The sequence below is a fragment of the Rousettus aegyptiacus genome, unplaced genomic scaffold, assembly GCF_014176215.1.
Source record: "Rousettus aegyptiacus isolate mRouAeg1 unplaced genomic scaffold, mRouAeg1.p scaffold_m13_p_11, whole genome shotgun sequence".
Classification (NCBI taxonomy): domain Eukaryota; kingdom Metazoa; phylum Chordata; class Mammalia; order Chiroptera; family Pteropodidae; genus Rousettus; species Rousettus aegyptiacus.
In genome coordinates, this window is record NW_023416286.1 from 90,124,029 (window position 1) to 90,149,234 (window position 25,206).

The window sequence follows — 25,206 nt, forward strand, 5'->3', positions numbered from 1 at the left end:
GCTTAGGTTCATGTTATGCTTAAGTGAACTTGTCTTACCAGACAGATAACGTACAACCTTTGGTACGGTACGAACTAGATCTTGAATGAGATTAAATATGAAAAGATATATTTTACGGCAGGCAATTCAAAGAAAAAAGGCTACAATAAGTATAGTCAATCACCAAAGCAAATGGTAAACTAGGCTGCTACTACTTACGTCCTCCATAAAGCTGGTCAGGCATGTCTCTTTCGGTTAATAACTCCAAACACATGTTTTTTGTGTGGAATACTTATCGCTTAAAATTTACTGTGTAAGTTGCATTTTGAATACATCATAACATTATTTGGTATACTATAAGCAGGGAATTATTTTATCCTCATTTCTAGTTATCCATCGACTGGAAAAAATTTCCAGTACTGCAGTTTTAAATTTATCACAGTTTGACCACTTGAGTCAAACAGAAAACAGTATGTAAACAAGTGTTATATTTGGAGAGCCTTTAACTTAAAGAAAAATCTATGCTTGAGGTTTCTGTAATGTACCTACTTTATTAAGTTTTTATGATGGATTTCTTAAAGGAAGACACTATCGTGTCATGAGAAAAATAGTATATACCGCTTTCAGCAGCAAAAGTTAAAGAGTTTCTTTCAACCCAGCCTATTTTCTGGTGTCTTTTCAATGGCAGAGGAAAAGGAACAAATACTCTGAGGAATCACAGGGCTGAGGACCAAAGCGGCCCTCTAAGCGTACTTCTGTGTCATCTCTGTTTTATGTTAAAATTAGGTGGAGATTTCGAACACTATTCCGTAACATACTCAGTTGTTCCAATATGAACGTGTTGAAGCTGCCACTAAGAAAACAACAGTAAGTAGCTACTGTCCTGAGCCAACATCTTCTGGAAACTGGGCTGAGCTGACGAGAGCTGACGCTGTGGAGCAAGTTCGGAGTCCGGCTGCCTTTTCTCTTCTGGTATCTGTCGTGTTTCTTGAACCCCAGATGAAACAAAATGATTGGTTTAAGAAGGCGATTGTCCTTTTCATGGCTTTACGAACTGTCAGGATAGCCACACCGTGGAGGGCCTCCAGAATGGAGCTGAAAAGGTGGCGTGGACAGAGACTACTGTGCCTTTTTAAGATGTAAAGCAGCTCTGTCATCTTAGGGCTGAAAAGTGGGGATGGTGGCAAAAGTGGGGTTCAGGTAGGCCTTACAGGGAAGGCCGACCGACATCTGACCAGCACTGATAGACAGGGGTCTGTCTGCAGTCTTCTGCCTCTATAATCATGATTTTAAAAAAAACGTTTTATTTAGGTATTAAGTACTTTTTTTTTTTTTTCTTACACTGTCCCATTCGGGTTCCCACAGCCCGAGGAGAGCCTCGCGTGCTGAACTGTGTGCTGTGCTTGCTAACGCGCGTCAGGGCTCACGCCGGGGCGCCTGATCCGAAGAGGGGTCAATGCTGCAGTTTTATACGTCGTATTATCTCATCCGATTTCACAGAGAAAACGCACAGAAAAATGCGACAGGGTTTCAAAAGCAAGTGTTTTCACAATAACCGTCCACACTGCAGCGTTTTAACCATCTCGGGGGTCAGAGAACTTACGCCGTGTGGTCATAGGTCACATACGTGTGGATAAGGGACCTCGCTCAATGCTAAAACACCCATCGGCGCTGCGGGCAGGGGAGCCGGAGCCGGCAGGTGTGCGCAGTTAGCACCCATCGAGCCATTACGACAAACACAGGCCGGGAACCACTCTGCGCCGGGAACCACGCGAAGGGCCTGCCTCCTGCTTGGCAGACCGCACACGAGGCAGCGACTCTTCCCTCTTCCCCTCGCTCACCCTCCATGGAGTTATCGAGGCTCCACACATTGTCCAGTTAAACCTTCTCGGATATGTACTTCCTTTCCGTTCTCATCGCCAATAAAAGTGTTCGGCCCCGACAACTTTATCTGGATCGCTGCAAGCGCTTCCTAGGGTTCTCTGAGATTCGGGTTTCCTTTGACTCTGATTGACCCACAGGCTGTGGTCCTGAGCATCCTCCTTGCTTTGACTCCATCACAGCACATTCACGGGAAACTCCAGTGCCAGCAGGGCCTGTGACGTCCCTACAAGGCCCACGTCTTCCTCTCGCCAGCAATTCTTACATCTGTGCGTACATTTCCCATGCTACAGTGAACTGCCCCTCGCCTCCTGGTTTTTAGATAGCCTTTTTTTTTTTTTTCAATAAGCAAAACGCCCCTTTCTCTCTTATGCACTTAGAAAACTCCTGCGTATCCCTTAAGACTCAGGTTGCGTGCTGCCTTCGCCGGACACCTTCCGCCACGCCACGCACGTGCACCCAGAGGGCTGACACCCTTCCTCGAGGTCCCCACGGGGCCTGCACGTGCCTCTCTCATAGCTGATACACGGCACTGTATTATCAATGCTGACGTATTCTCACCCCCTGGAAGGCAAGCGAGCACCTCTAGGTCAAAAAACAGGATCATCACCTATACATAACCAGTGCCTAATGCAGCCACTGGCAAGCGCTAGGAATCCAATAAAGACACATTATGCGAGTAATGAATCTGTAACAAACCAGACTCCTGCCCTCTAAAAGTTCCCTGTTGAGTGGCGGGAGGCGCGAGCGGCGAAAGGGGAGGGGATGAGAAGAAGGTTTGGAGATAAACTACACGTACATCGGAGTGAGAGGAGGAAGTGGCGTGTACGGCAAGAAACCAGAGTTTACCAGCGTGCCTAAAAACTTAGGTGCTACAAGGTGCCAGACACCGTGGTCAGTTCTTTTCACGTGTTCTCTCATTTAATTTTGACAAACACCCTGCAAAGTATTATTATTTCAGTTTGTTAGGCTAGGTAAGGAGATTAGCACTCGAGAAGTTCAAGGCCACACAAAAGTTCGTGGTGAAGATACTATTCGATATCTAAAATCCATGTTTTTATATTATTTCCAATGGTACAAATTCGGTACTATGGAGTTTCAGAGGATGGAGGAGTTATGCCCAGAATGACAAATCAGGAAAGGCTGCATACAGAAGTAATGGTGGGCCAAATGCTAAAGGGGAAATAACGTGTATTTTAGATGGAAGAATAAAGACATGCATGGACACAAGTTCGAAACTTGCGAGTAGGACAGATGATGGTCCAGTCTGGAATAAGCTGAGCATGCCTGGGGAAAATTCCACTGGAAGGCGAGGTTAAGGCTGCACTGGGGGACCCGGGAACTCTGTATTTACAATGGGCACCGCTGTTAGAAAAATATCCGAAAGTATAGGCCATGCCAATGATCGAACCTGTGCCTTCGTCTTCATGCATGAGGGATAGCAAAGGAAGAGAAAAACCTGGTACCGGAAGTATTTCAAAACCCTAAGATAATTCTGATTTTAATACAGAAGTGTACTTTTACCCAAGGGAGAAATATAGCTCCAAAAGTTGCCATATTAAGGGTCCTTTAATATTAAATTAATATAACATTGTGGAAAAACAAGTAAATAGATACATTTTTCAAATGTGAGCCATGTAGCCTCTTGTCTGAAATATATGATATCAAAAGTACCTTGATTTTAACTAAAGATGTAAATTGCCCGGCTTGCTTATTTTATGAGATCCGATCATTATAAGATGGCCATTCATGTATGTTTGATGATGGTTTTACTTATCAAGATTATGTTTTGAATGGCTCATAACCAATTTTGTTGGTATGACATCCATAAACTAAACAGACTGTGACTGATTATTTAGACGGTAACATCTCAAATCCATTCAAAGGAATCTAAAATAAAGACCTTAAGTAGGTCACCCATAGATCAGAGAAATCTAAACATGTTTTTTGACTGCTGTTTTTAGGTCTTTAAAAACAAATATTTCTCTTAAAGCAATTTTGTGAGCTCAAATTTTATGTCAAATACAGCTCTAATGGCATATAATAATAATACTCCTCACATTGAAATCAATGGAAATGTCAGTCTAATTAGTGATAAGTTAATTAATACGACATATTTTGAACAGAAATTATGACTTTACAAAATAAATGTCAAATATTGCCAAATAGAGGTATCCAGGGCCCCTGTTAAAGTAAATAGATCATTTTGTTATACTATCATGGATCAATAATATTGCAATGGGTGTTATAACAAAAATAATAAAGATATGTGGCTATGAAATTTTTATTACACTTTGAATTTAGAAAGTTTTTCCCTACATATTACACATTTACGTAGCCAGCGTCAGAATTACCACAAATATAAACACGCGGCATGTAATTATTTATTACTCATGGATCATTCACTAATTCACAACCAAAGGCTGATATAAAAGACATTCTAGGCAGGTAGTGTGGTATGGTATCTCGAATCTAAACTTTTTAAAGCTCTTTGACTACAGCCTTCCTCTTGCCTGCTCAAAAAAATTAGAATGTAGAGCTAAAAGAGGTGTTAGAAATGACTTCGTCTATTCCTCTTACTTAGAGATGAACCTAAAAGACAGATTCAAAGACAGATAGCCTCAAACACATATATAAATTGAAGGTTGAAAATCAATGATTAAGCATTCATATAAAAAAAAGTTTAATAAAGAACAACATATTAAATCCAAAGAAAATAAAAGGAAGGAAATAAAGATAAGATCAGAAACTATTGAACAGAAAAACATACAAACGAGAGCTTCCACGATGACAAAAGTTGGTTACTTGAACAGACAAATAATATTGATAACCCCCCGGCAAAACTGATCATGCGAAAAAGAGAGAGGGCAAATAACCAATACTAGGAATGAAAATGAGGATATCGTCGATCGAGCTGAGGACGTTAAAATATCAAAAGATGATATTATAAAGAACTTTACGCCAATAATTAGAAGACGAGAAACAATTCCTAGAAAAATAAGATGCATCAAAACTTATCACTATTAAAGATAATATAGATCATAAGCCAAAAGCCTGAGTATGAGCATAATGGTGACACACGCCCAGGAATAATTATTAAAAACCAGTTATATTTCTTTGCCTCCTTTTTTGCTGATTGTTTTAAGGAACCTCCACAATCTACAACCGGAACTGATTGTGGCAGCAGAGCTTAATGTATCTTTCTTTAACAATATTTTGTTGTCTGATATAAAGAAACGGAAAAATTGCCCCACTATAAAAAGGGACTCTCATTATAAAGTGACTTCCTTCTTTCTGGACCATAAATTTGAGAGCTGATCTCAACTGCTGATGTCATTCTTAAGAGAAAGCTGGTTTTCTGCTTGATTATTTTAAAATGCAAAATTTAAATTAAGTTGTTTTTGCTCTAAATTGATATATGCTTAAGTGGCATCAGTATATACACTGATTAAAACTTTCAGTTAATTACGTGTTGTTAAGGACACCATTAAACATCAAAAATGAAAGAGAAAGCAAACAGAACACCACAGATTCTCCTAAGAATGAACGACTGTAGTGCTCGCTTTGACGACACACACACCGCCTAAGTGCAGTGCTCGCTGTACCATCGTTAACACGCAAAAAGCAGGTCACGCCACGTGCCTCGCGGCTCAAAAACAGGAACCGTGACTTGTTACAAATAAGTTATTCAGGTGAGAAGTAGCAAACTACTTAAACACTTCCATTCTCTCATTATTCTCCCTAAACTTTGTCCATGTGGAAAGAAAAACTGGTGGAAAAGCTTAAAGGTAAGGGAAAAAAAAGGAAGAGTTTTTCAGATTCAGTGAACAGCGAAGGATGAAATAATGACAATCAAGAATAGTGTTATAGCTCTTTAAAGATAAAGGTTATGTTTCTTATTTCTTTCTGGATCGCTTATGACACCTAGCCCTGTAATCTCAACATAGTAAACTCTTTTAACAAAGTGAGTTGAAACTACTAGATTCATATAAAGGGAGGCTAGGAATTTTCCAAAACCACGCAGGTGACCTACAGAAAGTTTAGGAGTTGAGATGATCTTGTTAGGCCTTATTAAAACTAGCAAATTAAAATCTGTGCATATGCTGTTGAATTTATTACTAAATTTTTCATGTTTGCTCACTGTTGTAAATAGTATTTAAAAAAATGTATTTCCCTAGTGTTCATTTGACTTTTTACTTTGACCTTGTATCTTGTGACCCTGCTCAACTCACTTATCAGTCCTGATGGCTTTTATTTTTATTTTTTTGTAGATTTCTAAGGATTTTTTATACACATGATGTCATCTAAAAAGATCCAATTTTACTTCTTTTATGTCAGTATCTATGCCGTTTATTAGTCTTTCTTGCCTTATTGCACTAGCATCCTGCTGAAAATCCTTGCTTTTTCCACAGTCACAGAAGGAACGCATTTACTTTTTCACCATTAAATACAAGTTAGTTGTAGATTTTCACAGATGCCTCTTACCAAGTTGAGGAAGTTTAAAATTTAAATTGCGCACTGTCCTGCTCCATCCCGCCCGGGAAGTGAAGCATCCTTCGGTCAGTGTGTTCAGGTTGTATACACCCTCCGGCTGTTAGTTATTTAGTAGGTATCTTGGTTTTCAGTTTGATTGTTGCAGTATTGCAGTGCTTGTGTTCAAGTAATCCTTATTTTACTTAATTATGACCTCAAAGTGTAAGAAGAGTGATTCTGGCAATTTGGATATACCAAAGAAAAGCCATACAGTGCTTCCTTTAAGTGAAAAGGTAACGCATATAGGAAAGAACAGTATATTTAGGATCCGGTATTATCCACGGTTTTGGGCGTCCACCTGGGGCTGGAACATATCTCCTGCAGATAAGGGGCGACTATGTGTGTCTTTTTTCCTCTGGCAGTTTTAGAGATTTTCTCTTTTAATTTTCAGCAATTTGATTATAAGGTACTTGGCATGGTTTCCAGTCTATCCCGCTTGAGTTTCACTGAGCTTCCTGGATTGACTTTATATTTTTCATTCGGTTTGGGATTTTCTCTGTCATTTATATCTTCAAATATTTTTCCGCTCCATTTTTCCTCCCTTCTTTTAGACTCCAATTGCTCAGATGTGAGTCTGCTTTTCTAGGGTTGCTATAGAGAATTCCTAATAATTCCCTCATGTTCATTTTCTTTCTCTCTAGATGCCTGGACATATTTATAGCAATATATTATAGTTCTTGTCTGCTAACTCTATTATCTATCATTTTGTTGTCTATTGACCAATTTTCTTGTTTCTTTGTATGTCTATTAATTTCCCATTGAATGCTTGACATCATGATGCTATGCTGTTGAATGTCTAGATTTTATAGTCGTCCTTCATTCAATATTCGGCTTGTTCAGCTAAGTAGTTAATTTACTGTTGAATCAACTTGAACTTTTCAAGGCCTTTCTCCCTCTAATAGTCATCCCCTTAATTTTTAACATCTTTTTGTATGGGAAACACTTCCAAAATAACGTTAAATAGCAAGTATTCTTGTTTTTCTAAGGCTTATTTTTTACACTTTGTAAGGGTGGGCGTAGAGTCGCTTTTATTTAATGGGTGGACAGGTGCTACTCCTACTGCACAGACTTTTCGGGGTGTCTTCTGAAAACCAGCAACGTTTAATGGCGGCTCCCGACCACGTGGGAGCTCACGACGCTGTTCGGCTCACAGCCGTCCCTGGCTGCTGTTCTCTTCCCAGTGTCTGTGAATCTTGTCCAGTTTTACAGCTCTTCCCTGTGGTAGGACTGATCTGGTACCAGTTACACCATCGCAGCCAGAGGTGTGACTCCCAAGAGGTACGTTCTGAGCATCCTTCAGCTTTACTTTGCTTCTCTACTCTCTCTCCTTTGGCCCACTAATGCCACCTTCTTTTCTCTTAGTTTCCTTTCAAGAACACATCATTATTTAGTGAAAGGACCCAACCAAAAAAAATTGTTGTAACTCAATCCAATGTTGTTTCTACTACAATATTTTTTATCTCCTGGGAGATAAAATATAATAATTTAATCTAGTTTTAAGTTGCTTAATACTTGGTATATTCCTTGATCTCTCTCTCTCTCTCTCTCTCTCTCTCTCTCTCTCTCTCTCTCTCTCTGGATTTGCTTATGTTTTATTTTTAAAAGATTTGGAACAGGTTCACAAACAAATCTAAACTCAATCCAAGTCTAGAAAATGTATTCGATTCTGTTTCACTAAAAGCTATCTCTGAACCACCATTCTGACCACACAAATTTAGATAACCCACAAAATGTTTTTAAGGAAGGCAAGGAAACTAATCACTTACTTCTTCCATATTTTTGAGTTCCTTATCTCATACCTGAGATTCATATCATTTATTGTTTCTCTCTGTGAGCTGTTTTAGCTTCCTATTAGAGTGGGGTTAGCCTGTACATATTTTTCTTCTAATTTAAGAGCCTTTATGTTGATGAAATCTGTTACTAGAATATAATGTTCATCACTCTCTGTCCACAAAATATCTATTAATTCATGTTTATAAAGCATTAGTCACTTTAAAAATAAATTTTGCATGGTTTTGTCACCTTTTAAGGAGAGGAGAAATATGAGCAGGAGGAACAGAAAAGAAACATGTTTATAAAATGAGCCTCTAAGAAAGTAATTTTAAATTGCACTGGGGGAAACAATAAATGATTAAACCAGATTTTAAGAGGTTGCGGGTCTCCTCTTACCTGTGCAGCTGGATATATTCCCGAGGTCTATTGAGCAGGTGAAGGAATCTGTCAACGATCTTGTTTTTTCCTACACCCTGTAATTACACAGAAAGCATCAAACAAAAGACTTTTGTCTGGAGGGAAAACAAACCAGAAGAAACTTTTACCAAAATTGATTTCTGCAAAGTTGTACCGTTTTAGCTATTGTTAATGAAAGTCAAATTAGCAAACCTATACAGTACCTCTTCAATGATACAGGGTTTTTTTAAAAAAATTACTTTTAAATACGCTAGTTCTAGATTCTCATTTAAAAGAGAATATACACATTATTTTTAGCTTTCTACATTTTGTTTAATCTGTTCTATAATTTCAAACCGACGTGCTGACATTATAGCGGAAAATTAACTATACCGTGCTTCTATTTTAACCAAGCACTCACTTTTCCTTTTATCACAGTTTCCAGTCCTTTCAAACTTTGGAAACCTAAAATTATAACCAGGGCTTATTACTAAGTCTCAACTCTAATGTTCTTTTCCTACAAACGCCCCCGTTCCCCTGCTACTTACATGAGCTGCGAGTTGCTGCCCTTTGCGGGAGACTATTAAAAATGGAATCCACGCCATTGCTACTTCCCCATTTAAAAGTTTTCACTTAGAGGCAGAATACTTTATTGACGGGGTGCCGATCTTTTAACGAGTGATTTATGTTGGAAGAATAGAAGTGGATAAAAAAGGCTGAGTGCTGTAGTCATAGCAATAAATAACAGTTATTGATTTCTGATACTGTGCCAGGCTCTTTGCTAAGTATTGTCACATTACGCCACTTTCTCATCAGTGGGGTCTGTATTAATGACTATTCCAGCCTCACAGATCAAGAGAGCGAAGCTCGGGAAAGTTAAGCAACACGTCCGCAGTTACACAGCTCGTCAGAGTGGAGCCGGGATTCAGCGCCAAGTCTGTCCGGTTCTGATCTCACGCTTTTAGTCCCAATATTATGAATTATGGTTCTTTACATTTGTAATTGACTTAGGTGACCTGGGCCTTGAATTGCTTCTATCTCCACTCCCAGGAATCCATCCTAAAAAAGTAATTAGGTAGAGAAGAGTAAAGCATGGGGCCCGGCAGAAAAGAGCGGAAGCCCAGTATGTATGGGCGTTATACTGGGAAGCAAGCGTATTTATTTATCAGTATTTCTACTACATGCTCCAATAGCGTGTAACAGAGGCATTCTACAAGCGCCAAGGATTGAACAGGTTTTACTGAAAGTTTTCTTTGTCCCTAATATTGTGACATTTTCTCTAAGATGAACAAATTCTCAAAGGGAATTTGAGAGTCTGTCCTTCACAATTCTCGAAGGGAAGCGAGATAGATATGTGTATACTTGGAGCACAGAAGACAAGCCACCGCTGCAGGTAAAGGACTGTGAACTTATGTGATGCAGATTCTGCGAGCCTCAGAATCTCTCTGTTAGGTCAGTTAAATATGCCGTGAGATGACAGACGCAAGAGAGGTTAAGGGGACTGGAATGACCGCCAACCATGGATGGACAAGACAGGCAGGAAGCACGGACGGCGGCAGGCAGCTAAGACCTGCTGTACGCCCTGCGATCGGGGGCAGGCGCCAGGAAACCGACGCTTGAGGAAGGCCAATATGGAAACAGCATGCGAAGTGTACTGACGAGGGGAGAGCCCGGAATCCGGGAGACGGACGACCCATTCATTCGGCACATAAATAAGTACGTTCTGAGCGCCGGCATGTGTCGGGAGAGATAAGAGTGAACGAAAACGATAAGGTTTCTGCTCTTCTGGAGCTTACGTTCCAGAAATGAGAAGCAGATTGGAAGGAAGACGAGAAAAAGTCAGTAGAAAGGCAGCAACATGTCATCAGACAAATCAATCAAGTAATTAATAAGAGAATGATCGAACAGTGATAAGTTCACTACAGACAACTACGTACGATAGGGCGAGGCGATGCTGAGTGGGTGGCGATTTGATCTGAGTTAGAAGTGGAAACCTCTCCAGAGGTAACTCTAAGCTAAGATCTGAACGACAAGGAGCCCGGGCTGCGATTATGAAGATGGCCTTGCGAGAGCAGGGCTGCTCCAGCCGGCGAGGAACCAGGCTAGAAGGATAGGCAAGGTCTAGCGCTGGCAAAGTCGCGGAAACCACTTAAAAGAGTCTGGACCGTTTCCTAAAAGCACCGAAAAGCCATTGAGGCGGAGGAGTAGCCGGCTCGGATGTCCGGTTTTGGAAAATCACTCTGGCGGAATGGTCGGGCAGAGAGCGAGAATGAAAGCAAAAGAAAGCGGTTTGGAAACTCCTGAAACAAATCAGGCAGGAGAGGACGGTGGCTTAAACAAAGGAGGGGGGAGGGAGGAGGAGGAGGGGAGGGGAGGGGAGGGGGAGGGGAGGGAGAGAGAGAGAGAAAGGCAGAGAGACAGAGAGAGAGAGAGAGAGAGGGATTGAAATTTAAGAGACATTTGGGGAAAGGCACTAACAGGACTTGGCGATGGACTGGATGCGGGAGAAGGGGGTAGAGAGTCAGTCTGACGTGGGCAGTGGGGTGGATGGAAGGGGTACCACTTACTGTCATGTCAAATAGGGGGAAAGAAGCGAATCTGCTGGGCGGGGGAGGGAATTCTAGTTTTTAAGAAAGCAGCCTGATGTTGGACGTGTTTACTCTGAAGTGCCTGCTTCCCGCACCTGCTCCATCCTCTCCAGGTCACGGCCGCTGCTCAAGGGCGGCCCGTCATCTCGCTCAGACCCCCAGAAAGGGTCCTACCTCGTCTCCCACCTCTGACCCACAACGACTAGTTATTCTTCTAAAGACAAAGATCCCATAGGGTCATTTCCCACTTCATTGTAAAGCTCTGATAGTTCCTTCGAGGAAATATTAAAAGCATAACCTAGCAAGGAATTTTTGTAAATATCCTGAGCAAAATGAACCATGACGCTAAGAACTGTGAAGGGTTCTGGGACTCTTACAACCTCCTCAGGCTCATGATTTTAGTTTCCCTGTTTCCTCAGGGAGATTAGCAGTGAGGGCCTGTCGAGGAAAAGGCCTTCTGGGCGTGTCTTCTGGACAAGAAGAAAATACAGAACTTGGAAAACTCTACCTACAGCCTGTCGAGGGGGAGAAGGAGCAAGGGGCAGAGAAGGAAGAAAGGGCCAAAGAGAAAACGGGTCTAGGAGAGGGATCCAGGCCACGAGCCGCTGTCCTTGGACTTACAGGCTGAGGGATCGCTGACCGGAGCAGACATGCTTGCGAGGCGGCTGGGTGGCCGTCGCCGTCGCAAACCAGCGGGCTCCGCACGCCCGGCGCTTCCCGGCCTCTGCGCTTGCTGTCTGTCCCGACTAGGACAGTCCGGCCCTCCCCGCCCCCCCCCCCCCTGTCCTCTTCCACTCGCCCCTCAGGGTTCGGGGAAGGGGCCCTCTTTGCCCGACCCTCCCTGCGCCTCGCCGCCTTCAAACCTGAGAGCCACGCGGCGCCCCCCGCGCCCCCACGCCCGTCCCTGGCACAGCCCCTGCGCACCACGCCGATGGGGCAGGCGCCTCTGCGAGAAGACACCCTGGAGGCCAGGGCTGTCCCCCACTCGCGTCCCTGCCCCCGGCGACTCACATACCCTGCAGGTGGTGGCCACTAAAACTGCAGGAAAGGAGGAGAGAAAGTCATGTGATTTGCTGTTGTTAAGGGAAGCACAAGCCTCTTCCAGGAACCTTCTTTGTCCTTTCTTACCGAAGAGGAGGTGACACTGGTGGAGCCCTCTGCGGTCCGCGCGCTGTCCCAGCCTAAGGCCCGACTCCCCCCACACCCCGCTCCTGTGAGCCCAGCCCGCCCGCACCTGGCCCGCACCTGGCCCGCACCTGGCCAGGAGAGCTAGGCAGGCGGCCCCCGTCCAGATGGGGTCTGAAGGCAAATTGCTTCCCACTGGACGGAGGGGGCGGGTTTCTGTCCTGCCGCCTGGCGAAAGCGCGAAAGCAGGGCAGGGGGCGCCTTGCTGGCCTGACTGCGTGACCTTTATGAGGTGATCACGGAGTCCAAGGTCAGTCGCTCCAGGGTTAGCACTCAGCCCGCCCGGGGTCTGAGGCTCAGTTCGGGGGGGACAGTGACAAAGCCCAGCCCGCTCTCTCCTCCTGTCTCAGTATTGAACGGAGTCCCCCCAAGTGTGCCCGGCCGGTGTGCAGCTTCCCATGCTCTCTGCGACGCCTTGGCTTTGGGCCTGCCTTCCGGTTGCCCTGACTTCTTTAATAACTTTCACAGAGTTAGGTCCGTTTGTAAAATATTTGAAGATGTGTCTGCATTTTTCCTTTTTAGAAAAGCTACTGTGTGAATATGGTTAGCAAATGCCAACTGCAGTCAAAAATAAAGAAACATTACGGTAAAATCGTGAAAAATCAATGAGAACTGCTTTTCTTTAACCTTAACATTCCCGTCAAAGGTCGAGCACGCCAACTCTTTACTAAAACTAGCCTGAAAATACACCTACTCTGCTACTAGTTGGGAGACTCAGACTGTGATCTCTGGTCACCTGGCGTTTCTACCACAATTGAAGCCTAGCTTTTGTCATTTAAATGGAGGGTCTAGACTGGTCGCTAATCATTATCTGATTCTAATATTCTTTAACCCTACAACACAATAAGAGATTGCTGCTATATGATCACTGGAAATTTCTTATTTTCCAAATTCCCTCAGTGAACATGTGTTACTTATGTAATCAGAAAAAAATATCAAAACCGAATAGCAAAGAATCCTAAACATTTGCACAAATAAGTTCCCTGTAGCAGAGCCGACAACTAGGAGCCAGAAGTCAGACGACGTTGGTTATAATTGCACTGCTAATCTGCATAGTCCTAAAACACACTCACTTACAAAGCTTCCTGTTGCAGTCATAACCTTTTCAAACAGGAATAATGAAATCCACATCCCTGCAATTTCCCTTTGAAATACTGTGTTGCTATAAATGGCAAAGATATACTTTGGAGTAATTTGGTCATTAGGTATGACCAAAGCAGCCTTGACAAATATTGTGGGGGAAAGAAATCGAAGTGTCTACGAAAAACAATGTGCCTTCAAAATAAATGCCAGAAAAATATTCACTAAGGAACGATGGATGGAGAAACTAACAGGTAGAGAGAATGTGTGAGAACGGCAAAGAATTTCCAGATCGCGATCTGGGAAAATTTACTAAGCAAGGAATTTGAGATGGGACACAAAAGGATATACTGTAAATAAAGATGAGTGTCATTACATTGGATGAAACCAAGTGTTTCATAGCCTTGAGACTCCCGGGCTGCTGGGGCTACTGGAAGCACAGTACATTTAGTTATCAAATTCCCTGCTGCCTCTACCAGCTGGGGACACAGGCAAGAAAATTTCTGAACAAACTGTTCAGTCCCCCAGTGGATATTAGACAATTATGCTGGCATAGCAACATGGTATATTTCTGATGTTGCATCATAGCAATCTGCCAGGGCTCAGCTGAAATTATTAATTAGCCAAATTCAAACGCTCTTTAATTTTGGCAATAAATTATTCACAGTATTTCAATATTTTAAAAAATTAACAAACATTTACTCAGCCTCTAGCAGCAGAAAACTAAGTTCCTGATCACAATAAGCCTATAATTAATAGATAGAACGAAATACGAAGAACTATATAGTTATACAGTGACAGTGTACAGAGTCCTGCTTAGTCAACACTAAATATATGCTTACTGATTTTCATAGCATATAAGAGATTTCAAAATCTAGGGCTATGAAAATCAGAAAATAAAGCACTTATTTCTAGCATGGAAAAAATTAATATTATTTAATTTCATTGTGTAAATCAATCAAGAACTTAAATTGGCTTAACAAAGTTTACTCTAGAAAATATTTCCTCTCTGGAAGTTTATCAATATTGGTAATAATTCTGAATAAAATGTTTATATTTGTGAAAATGGGTCAATACCTCTCGGGATAAAGAGAAAGAGAGAGTATATCTTTTCTCTTTCAAAGGGGCTTGAGAGGTCCATTCATTAAATGTGACAATCAAGCTTTGTTTGGATGTCAATTGAACAAATCACTGCACAATGATGCTTTGGAGGTAATTAAGAAAAACTGAAAATAGAGTATCAGAGTATATTAAGGGGTTATTACTAATTTTCAGGTCTAATGGAATTGTGGTTAGAGATAAATACTGAGATATTTATAACAAAAACGCATTGTGTAAAACACGTCTTAAAAGATGACATATTTAAGAAGTGTTAGGGGAAGAGATAAAACAAGATGAACAAAATGCCGATTATTGCTGAAGCTAAGTGATGGTCACGAAGGAGCTCATTATGTAATCTACTTTCTGTAGAATATGTTTGAAATTGTCCTGTTATAAAAAGCTGTCGGACAGAAAGATTTCAAATGCCCTTTACTCTGGATGTAAAGCACAGTTCCTGGCTATTATTAGCACTTGACATAAGTTACCATTACATATTACTACTGTTGTTGTTGTTGTGATTATTACTAGTAGAAGAATTAACGTGGGATGGTTAAAGAAAAAAAAAAAAAAAAGCACAAGCTTCAGAGGTCTGAGTCCCAAATCTGTAATTAAATAGCTATGTGATCTTGAGCAAACATTTTAATCTTCCTGAGCCTCAGTCTGCTTATTTGTAAAATGTGGAAAATAAAACTATTTACCTCAAAGGGCTGATGCAGAACTACATGAGATGATTTTTAAAAAGTACATTAGAAATTGTAAAACATAAAGATATTATCATTTTTAGTCCTTGCCCAAAAAAACTTGTAATTCAATTACAGATATAAATTCAATTACAGAAATAAAAAAAAAAAAAAACCTATAAAGTTTAAAAGAAAACCGAATCAAAATAGTGATAAAATACTATAAAAGGCCAGAGAAAAACAAGATTATTTCTATTTGGGGGAGACTAAGAAAGGCTTCAGAGAGGAAAACAAATCTGAGTTCTTGCGAAAATATCTTTTACTTCAACTGTCTGATAAAATGCAACTGCCTCTGAAACTGAAGTATTCCTACACAAAAACAGAAGCTGATTCTCGGGGAGTTTTTAAACAAATAAAAAATACCTCTATGGGCTGATCCTATGATTCAAAATAGTCACAACAAATATTTTATATATCAAATAGAATATGGCTCTACAGAGCAAAAGGAAACATGATAAGGAAGGAAGCTTACTCTCGAGTAGAGTTGGGACAGAAAAAGCACTTCTGACTTGAGAATAAATAAACAGGCATTTTTTCTTTTTTCTCCTCTTAGTAAAGAGGAAGTAAACAGAAAGGCGTGCTGTAAGTTAAAAATGCCATAATTTAAGTATGACACTGCTAACGGCATGAAAGTTGCATGTAGGTAGTGTTATTCATAATTACGGTAAGTAGATGCTGCAGGGAGCAGCATACACTATGAAGCCTCATAAACTAAGGGACCATCAAATGCGTGACTTCCAGGCACTCGGTCCCTTAGGTTGGCGGGCAGTAAATTCTGCCTCACTTACTGGAAAGTAAATGTACTGTGCCCTAAATGCCACATAGAAAATTGAAAGGATGAAAACAAAATCAATTTTGCTTCACTAAAATAAGATGTGGGCTACTTTATTTTGCCACGGTAAGTGATGTTTATGGAGCTGTTTTTAGTTTCCCAATAGAATAGTTATGAAATTTTGTCTAATCCTGATAGAAAAGAGTGTTCTCTGGAGAGAAAAGGTGGGGTTAGGCTTATAAAGATGATAAACCTTGGACTATCTCAAAATCAGCACATAGTCTTAGTTTTTTTAACTTCCTCATTGTAAAAATTGTCACTGATAACGGAGCGATCTTTCAAAACATCTCTAAATTTACAACTTTGACTGTTGAAGTTTCTCGTTTGTGGACTTCGGTCAGTTTCTCCTTTGCAAACAGAAGGCCAAGTAGACAGTTTGTCTTAAGGGCACTCATTACACTTTATTGTATAATTATACTAACCCACTGCTGGCTTCTTTGTCAATATTTAATGACCAAAGCTTCATGTCTAATTGACTTTTTTAAGTAGTCATCAGGTAATGTTTTCGACAGACAAAAAGAAAGAAAAGAGCCAGATCCACTTCTACAAATGGTTTAAAATCGGCATCTTCCCAGATGGCTGTCACTTTGCATTTGAGTGGAAACGCCAGTGACGTGACCCCACGAGAGCTGCGTCGGCAGTCGACCCACCTTCTCTTGCCTGTCTTTTTCTTTTCTTTTGTTTTGTTTGTCAAGATGGAAAGAAGGGCGGAGGTGAGAAAGTGCATAAAATATAGAGCGGTGTCGAAATGCCACTGAGAAAAAAAGAAAGCGGAATGTTTTTGCAAAGCTACGGATGAAGGACCCGAGTGGCCGTGACGGCAAAGTGCACGCTCCTGAGAAAGAACCCGTCTGGTCCTCAGCAAAGCCCATCTCTGGAGCTCCTTGCTCGGCAAGGAACACTGCAGGTGCCTTGGTCCTCGCCCGGACCTACCAAGCGGAAGCAGTCAAGGGTCCAACCGTAATGAACCCGGAAGGCCTGGTGTAAGTGAAATAAGCCGGCCAGAGGCAGACAGATACTGCATGGTTTCGCTTACATGTGGAATAAAAAAAAAAAAAAGGTCAAATTCTTACAAACAGATTGTGGAAAAGTGGCTGCCAGGGAGTGGGGGGTGGGGGAAGCAGGGAGAGGTTGGTAAGAAGGCACGAACTTTCACCTATCAGATGAACGAGGTCTGGGGAGCCAACGTGTACCATGGTGACTGTGACGTAAGAGATGCGTTAATTGACTAGATGGGAGGAATCCTGTCACAAAGGACAATAATGTAAAATCATTTACGTACGCATATATCGAATTATCACACTGTACACTTTAAATATAATTTTGTCAACAAAGCTGGGAAAAAAAAGAGTCGAGAATCTTGCCCAGATTTTAACATCGATGTCGGCTTTTGAAGAAAAGTTTGAGAGGAATTCAAATTGGCTAAAGTACTCAAAGAGCTCTATTTAGGTCTTAAGCAGCCGCTCTGGTCTCACTTCTACTCTGTGACCTGCTAAATGGAAGCCACACAAAGGCAGACCTCATTTAGCTAAACGCTAATTAGCACTTAATTATTACTGGAAATTTAATCAGCACTTCATTGTTCTGTCCTAATGCGTGAGGTCCCGATCCTATCAGTATGTAACCACTTCCGGTGGAATGGGCCACTTACCTATTTACTGTCCTAAGCGGGTACTCTCTAGATTCTAATTTACTTGTCTCCTTCACTAAACTGCTACAAATTTACAAAATAAGAAATTCAGTCAATCTGTCTTGGAATTTCTTGAAAATAGTCCAACTAAGCCGAAATTTTAAATTCATATTACTTCGAAAATCATTTGGGGTCCTCATTAGAAATTTATTCTAAGTAGTCCTCTAAAATCCAGGAATTCATTCAGCAATCATTCGTTGAATGTTTACTATATATAAGGCATCGAGAAAGATGAAAAAATAATGACCTTCTCGAAGGGCTCTCCTTCTTCAGTGGACAGATGGCAGGTAGCCACAAAAACCTAACAGAAGTCAAAAGAGATCTAGAACAGCAGTAACGGTTCAGAGAACGGGGCCACGCCTGCAGGCCGAAGTGTGCAGGAAGATTTTACTGAAGAAGCAGGTTATATGTAGACTATCACAGCCAGAGGGATGCAGAAAATACCCATTCCAATCCACTCATTTTATAGATAATGAGAACAACAAAACAAAACAGAAAAGATAAGAAAAAACAAACACTCTTTTGAGGAGGAATAGCAGTTTACCCAGTATCACACGGAGAACCAAAACAGTGTGGACAAGGTCGGCTCCGACGCCCAGCCTTCTGCTTCTCTGCGAGGCCACCCTGCCACTCCGGGGTGGAGGGGGTGTCAAGAGGCAAAGATGGGGGGGAGAAGAAAGCATGCCGGCAACGATCGAAGGCTGGGAGGAAACAGGGATAAGAAGGTCTAGGAAAGCAGCGTTTGATTCACTTAAGGACAAGAGTCGGGGGGAGGAACGAGACACTGGGCTGCAGGTAGAGTGGGATCAGAAAACGGAGGTCACCAAAGGCCAGCCTGCGGGAGCTGGGCTTCTCCACTGCACAAGGCAACAGGTGCAGGTAGCGGAAGTCACTTACAAAATCTAAAAGTTCCTTTGACATGGGTGTTATTATATGACCCTGACGGTCTCGGAGTTTGTAAGAAAGAACCACCTTCTGACGTGAAAAAGGCCAGCTACACGTACCGAATTTGTGCTGAATACGCTCTCCCTTTGCCAACGTGCCTCCTCCTCCAAAGCGGAGGGTAACAGAACAGGGGTGAGAGATGGGTGACAGGGGGACCGGCTGTGGTGGGTGGGGTTTGCGAGGCGCTGGCTGCCAGGCGTCTGTGGTGTTCCCTGTCTCTCGCCTTGCCCTGGAGGCTCCTCAACTTGCAGGTTCCACCTGTGGTTCCTGGGCCAACCCTCGGCAAGCCCGAAAGCCAGCGCGGTCACCTCCCAGGCTCACAGATGCTGGGGCCGGCCATGCCCCCGGGGCTGCGAGCTGCTCCCACCCCACCCACGGCCTAACTCTTTGCCCGAGTGCCCTGTTCGCGCTCTTCTTTGGGACTGGAGAAATGGAGAAAGACTAGCAGTAGCGAACCCGATTCCACACCGACAGGCGCTAGCACTCTGGCAATTTCAAAGCACTTGCTTAGCCTTTCTGTCACTTACTATCGAGCAGAAGCAAACCTGCACGGCTCCCCTCAACCTCCAGGATGATAATATCCTCCCCGTCCCTCTGGTGACTGTCTCGGCTCTGACGTTAGCCTCTCGACCTAGACAACTCCTGGAAACCCTGAGTCCATCCCCTGCTCCACTGCGAACCCTGCTTTTACTAAGAAACCCCCACTGCATCCTCCCCCACCCCCCAATCTTTACTCTAAGTCCAACTTGAAGAACCAAGGACGAGCCAGCACTGGGACCGCGGCGGAGACGCAGGTGCAGCGAGCTCCGAATGGCCGGAGCCGGCGGGGCGCGGGCCGCGCAGGACGCTGAACGCCACACCGGAGGCCACGCCTCAGGGCCGCGGGGGCCCCGTTTCAGCAAAAAGAGGAGACTTACTGAGATTTTACTGTTCCAGGCGTCCGCCCGGCTGCGGAGCAGAGAGCGGGTCGCAGTGGGAGCCGGGCGGGGGCAGAGCTACGTGCGCCACCTGCAGCCGTGGTGCGCGCCACCTGCCGCCACCCCGCAGGTGCCGGGCCGCGCTCGGGTGGCCCGCGTGCCAAGGCGGAGTGGGCGGGCTTAACAGGTGGCCGAGCGGTGAGCGATTCTGAAGTTAAGAGGGCAGAGGGCCTTATTGTTTAATTCAACTAGTCATCGAGGTGTGCGTGCGGGCGGGGAGGGAAGAACCGTCTCGAAGGCCTTATTCCAACACAGAGAAGAAACGGACCGGGCCGTTCTCCGGGCCCCGAGTCGCGGCCGCCACTCACCTGGTTCCCGACCAGCAGCAGATGCTCCCCCAGGAGGAAGTCTTTGAGCATGTCTTCCATCACCGCCATGTGCTGGGGGAAAAGAGCGACAGCTGGACCGCGTTCAGCCCGATCCCGGCGAGACGGGACCGTTAGCTATGACGCGATCTTCGCCGCACGGAAAACGCGGGTGACAACGGACGATACTTAAACAACATGAATTTTTTTAGAAAAAAACAGAAATCGACGCTGTGGTTATAAGTAACATGCCCAATGGCTGAAAACCTGAAATCGTACACCCGAGTAAAACGAAGCTACTGCCCCATATTTTAGGCATTTTTCAGCGCCTGCATGATATTGAGTTGGCTTATAATTTAACATCATATTTAAATTAACACTTGCTAATGTAAATACACAAACGCTTTTTAAAATAATCGGGGATTTCCATGAAACAGTTAACACTGATATATTTTTAACCATTAACTTCGAAGGATGTATAGCTTTAGAATTAAAAATATATTATTTACTTACCACATTTTTTATTCGAATTATGACGCACTATAACAAAAGAACTAGATTAAGGTTGTTCGCAATAGCTACAGAGGAAATTACATTGCACTTCTGTGTCTTGAAAAATAGGACAACTCTAAGTAGGGCACAAAGGCTCAGTGGGGGGGGGGGTAGGAGTTATGGGGAGAACTATATCCAGCATGATTAAGAGCCCTATATGCCTTCCTCTTGGTTCTCTGTATGGAAACAACACTGGCCTCATAAACCACCAAAGTTGCCTAAGTTCCCCATCTGTAGAAAAGGCAGCGTGAGCTTGGTAGATGGGGCCGTGGAAGGGACCAGAAGAATCTGAGTGCTGTAGTCTTAAAGTCTGACTAAGTCTCTCTTTTTTGCTTGAATTGGCTCCTCATGTTGTATCTAATACATGCTGCAGATATTTTTCTAGCTTGTCACTTGCTTTTTTTTTTTTTTTTTTTACTCGACTTGGTTTATGGACTTTTCTGACATCTAGAATATTTTCCTTTTGCTTGTCAAATTAAGCAATATTTTCTTTCAGAGTTTCTTCCTTAGGGAGAAAAACTGAGAAACTGTTTGCCCCCTCTTCAAGAATAGATGAGAATTCCCTAATGTTTATCTTGGAGGTTTTTACTTTAAAAAGTGCTTTCACATACACCATGGAGCTAGAATTTTAACGAGGCGTCAAGTAGGGTGAGATATCAATGTAGTGTTCCTTTTGGAACGGTTTGAAGAATAAAGAGACATTGATATTATGCTGGGACAACAAATATAAACAGGGACTACCTTAAACAAGTCGAGATGGACGGTTACTCCAGTTAAAATGGAGAACTAGACCACGCTTGTGTCTGGGTCCCTGTGATAGCGTGGTCTGGAGACCTCTTCCTTCTAACTAAGATGAAGGTCAGGGCCGATTCCAGACAACAATAATCCTTCCAGAAATAAATGGGCGAATCTGCATAGAGAATAGATTTAAAAGTTGGACCGAGCACCTGCACAGTCAGGTGGAAAAGCAACATAAGTACCGAGAAAAAAAAAAAATCCGAACTGTATCTAGAGTCTTCCGTACTTTTCCTCATGTCGCCCCACTTCCTGCCTTCATCACATCTAACTAGACTATTCAAATCAAGAAATATTAGCTAAAATTAAGGTCGCCGCCTACATAGCTCTCCTCGTAACCTCTTGTCCGACTTAGCGCCACAGACAATTTCTTAAGTCTCCTGCCCATTGTCTGTGCCTCTCTGCGGAGTCCTCCTCCTCTTAACAATCTCTCCATAGCCTGCGGGGCTGGATCTTCTTCCTGTAGTGATTCCTTAATTTTCCCATCTTCCTTCATTTGTTCTCTTTTTTACCTCTTTACAAGCTTTCCTGGGGGCGGGGAGTGCTGTCACAGTAGAGCAGGTCGTGTCTACCTGCACCCACCTGAGGAGTGAGGGAAGGCTACCTGCAGAGCTGGGGACCCGCATGCCAGTCCTTGAGGAGCTACTTCTGACTCCTCTCCCGTCCGTCCCATTGGCTCCCCACAGCGAGGCGGTTCTCCCCAGCACCCCCTGCAGAACTACTGAGCTACTGCTCATTTCCCAGCCTCCTCAGATCCCGCACATCCCAGACCTGGCTCGTGACTTCCTCCTCGGCTTTATTCTTTATCCTGTATCTATCATCCTGATTAGCAGCAACATTTTCTACCACCTGCCTGAACCCCTGTCATCATCATCGAACCCACTTCACTCCTTCCTTTCTCAAGAGCCAATTAGACAGCAAGTCTAAGCCACTAAGCCACCGGAAAGTCAACTGTATCTATCCTTTCCTTTTGTCCACACAGTTTTCATTCGGGCTCGATGATCTCTGGGCTGGACTTTTTTATAAGCCACTTCGGCTTCCATAACTTCAGTCTCCCCAGGAGCTAACATGCTCTCAAGAGTTCAGGCATACCTTGTTTCTGCTTTACTACATTTCACAGATACTGCATTTTCGTTTGTTTGTTTGTTTTTTACAGATTGAAGGGAAGACCCCCACCACTAAAAAGGCCTACGACTTGCTGTATCAGTGTACTCGCTTAATTGTGAAGATTGGGATCCAAACCTGGAAAATCTCCAGGGTGTGCCTGTGATGACTGTCATTTTGTTGTTCAAAATTATATCACTGCTTTCTTCAAAGTTCCTTAAATGACTCCTTACACCTTAGGAACAAAGGTCACTCCTTACCATATCGATTTAGTCTCCGCCTCACCTCCTACCACTCTCCTCCTACGTTGTGTTCCAGTCATGTGCAAATTTAGAATCATTTTCTCCTTACTCTTCTTTTTACTTTTCCACTAGACTATGTGCTCCCAGAGGAAGAATCTTTGTCACTCACTGAACACAAAGTTCCACTGACTCTCTACCTACCTCCTAAGTAGCCCGTGACATGTCCTTGCCACTCTGCCCCCAGCACCACTGCCTTTGTTCAGATCCCTCAGAATTTGCACCTGGACCACTGCAACAGCCTCCTGACTAGTCTCCCTCTGCCTTGGTTCCAACCCATAGATAACATTTAAGAGTGACCACAAAATTAGCAGAAATGGAAATGTTGTTAAAATTTTTCACTGGCTTCCTCGCTTCTTCTGAAAGGCATCCACATTCCTTAATTAGCAAGGTCCAGATGACCTGACCCTTTCCTAACGCGTCAGCCCCATTTCTTGTCACTCTTCCACTAGCGACCTCAGCTCTGTGCCGGTGACAGTTAATGACATGTAGCTACCTAGATAAGCCACCCTCCCACGGAGCCAAGTCTCTGCAAATGCTGGTCTCTCTGCCTGAGGGAGTCTCTTGGCTTTGCTTGGTCAACTCATTTTCCACGACCACTCCAGTCTGGGCCCCCTGTCGCATTGACGCCACCACAGTAACCTGTGCGTGCTTCCTGTGTTGTAAATACATGTTCTTACTCACCTTGCTCCCTTCGATGGACCCAGATAACCGAGCTCTGGAGCTGCGTGCACGCGCGTGTGTGTTTTAATCCTAAACCTCAGGACAAGGCTTGACATGTGGCAGGTGTTTTTTTAAATGTTCAGATCTAAAGCTCATTAAGCTTACTATAAAGCTATTCAACTCTCTCTCCAATTAGTGGCATGGAAAAACACATTTTAAAATCAGTTTCAACACACTGTGGCGAGGGGATCAGAGGGCGCAGAGTGAGAGGGAGGCACCTGAGCCTGCGAGAGGCACTGACGATGAAGCGCGGCATGAACGGAACAGGAGTCGCCGCGACCTAAGCGAATGTGATCGAGCCGCCGCCCCTAGGACTGCACGGTGAAGAACTGTCATTAATGGGTGATTCATAACGCTTCATGAAGAGAACACATACGGACCACGGACAGTCCCTCAGGCTCACTGTGTGAAGATCACAGCAGCCCGTGGTCCTTGATGTCTATGCCTCAAGCACCATGGCAACAGACACAGTGTTCAAGGGCACGGGCCTCTCCCTGCTCCTCACCACCCTCGAATTTCCTACATTCTTAGATGCTGGCAAGTCTTTTCAACGTTTGCTATCATGGAGTTTTTCAAATTGTGGCTTATAACCAAGTATCTTGATTTTTCTTCTTTATTCCTTTCTACTACATGGACAGAGTGTGGCACCATCAATGCTTACAACCATGTTTGTGTCTTTGTCAACAGGCAAGATTTTCTTCCTTTCGTCTTAAAAGTAACCTTATTTTCTGTTCATTTGTCTACTGCTTACATAAGAGCAGTAATGCTCTGGAAGAAAATAAAATCTACATTATTTAATGGTCTATAGAATGAATAAAAAGCAAATTGAGTTATGCCTTTTGCTATGCCATGGATGATAATTACATTTTGAACAGATTTCAAAACATTTAATCAATATTTTTATTGAGAAAGAGGAATTTGCCAAAATACCTTCTATGCTGTTAATATAACGTAGGGATATAAATTATGGTGCCGATTGAAGAACAAATAGGACCGGAGAACAGCAGATAAAGAAATTTTACTTTAGCATCCCTAAATCCTTACGATAGTAAAAACTATAAGTAGATGTTCTTCTACCATAATTTACAACTGTAAGACTATTATTTATATGCAGATTAGTGACCAAAAAATAACAGAAAACTTAAATATGTGTTTTATTATAAAATAAATATATAACCATCTGACAGAAAATCTATAAAAGAAAAAAGCTTTTTATATTACATTTTCTCTGGAAAAATTCTTATTAAAATGAACATCTACAATCAAGCTTTCTGGGTACACACTTATTTCTGTCTTAGTAGAAGGTCCATCAATTATAGGTTAGTTTATAAGTAGGAAATTATCTACATTCCCTTAAAAAAATAATAAAAAGTAAAGAATAGAAAAAGACTAGAAATTTTCAGGAAAAGGAAAGAAATATGAAGGAAAAAACACATAAGACACATCCCTCTTTGATTTAACTAACAGGAAATGATTTAACTAACAGAAAAGCAAAAGAGAGGATAAGTATTCATTCTATTTTGTTTTTCATTTAATAATAAATTTATTTATCCAAAGCCTAGTGTATGTGTGCTTATAAAATTTATTATACTCTACTCATAGCAGCAGGTTTTAACTTTATAATGCTTGAATGGAAGACGTTTCAACACTTCATTTTGCCTCATCTGAATTGAACTTAGCAAATTATACAGATAGTTAAACAGTTTCACTTGAATCAGAATGAACTAT

General features: G+C 42.7%; 1 protein-coding gene across 2 annotated transcripts in view; it reads right to left on the minus strand.

The window, feature by feature from the left end:
* Positions 1-25,206, minus strand: part of VWA8 (von Willebrand factor A domain containing 8) — a 236,391-nt gene that overhangs the window by 117,943 nt on the left and 93,242 nt on the right. For both annotated transcript variants that reach the window (XM_016158150.2, XM_036228917.1), the window contains exons 20-21: positions 20,009-20,080; positions 8,563-8,639 (exon numbers count right to left, since the gene is read on the minus strand). In XM_016158150.2, the coding sequence (XP_016013636.2) occupies positions 8,563-8,639; positions 20,009-20,080 (149 nt within the window). The remainder of the gene's footprint in view (positions 1-8,562; positions 8,640-20,008; positions 20,081-25,206) is intronic.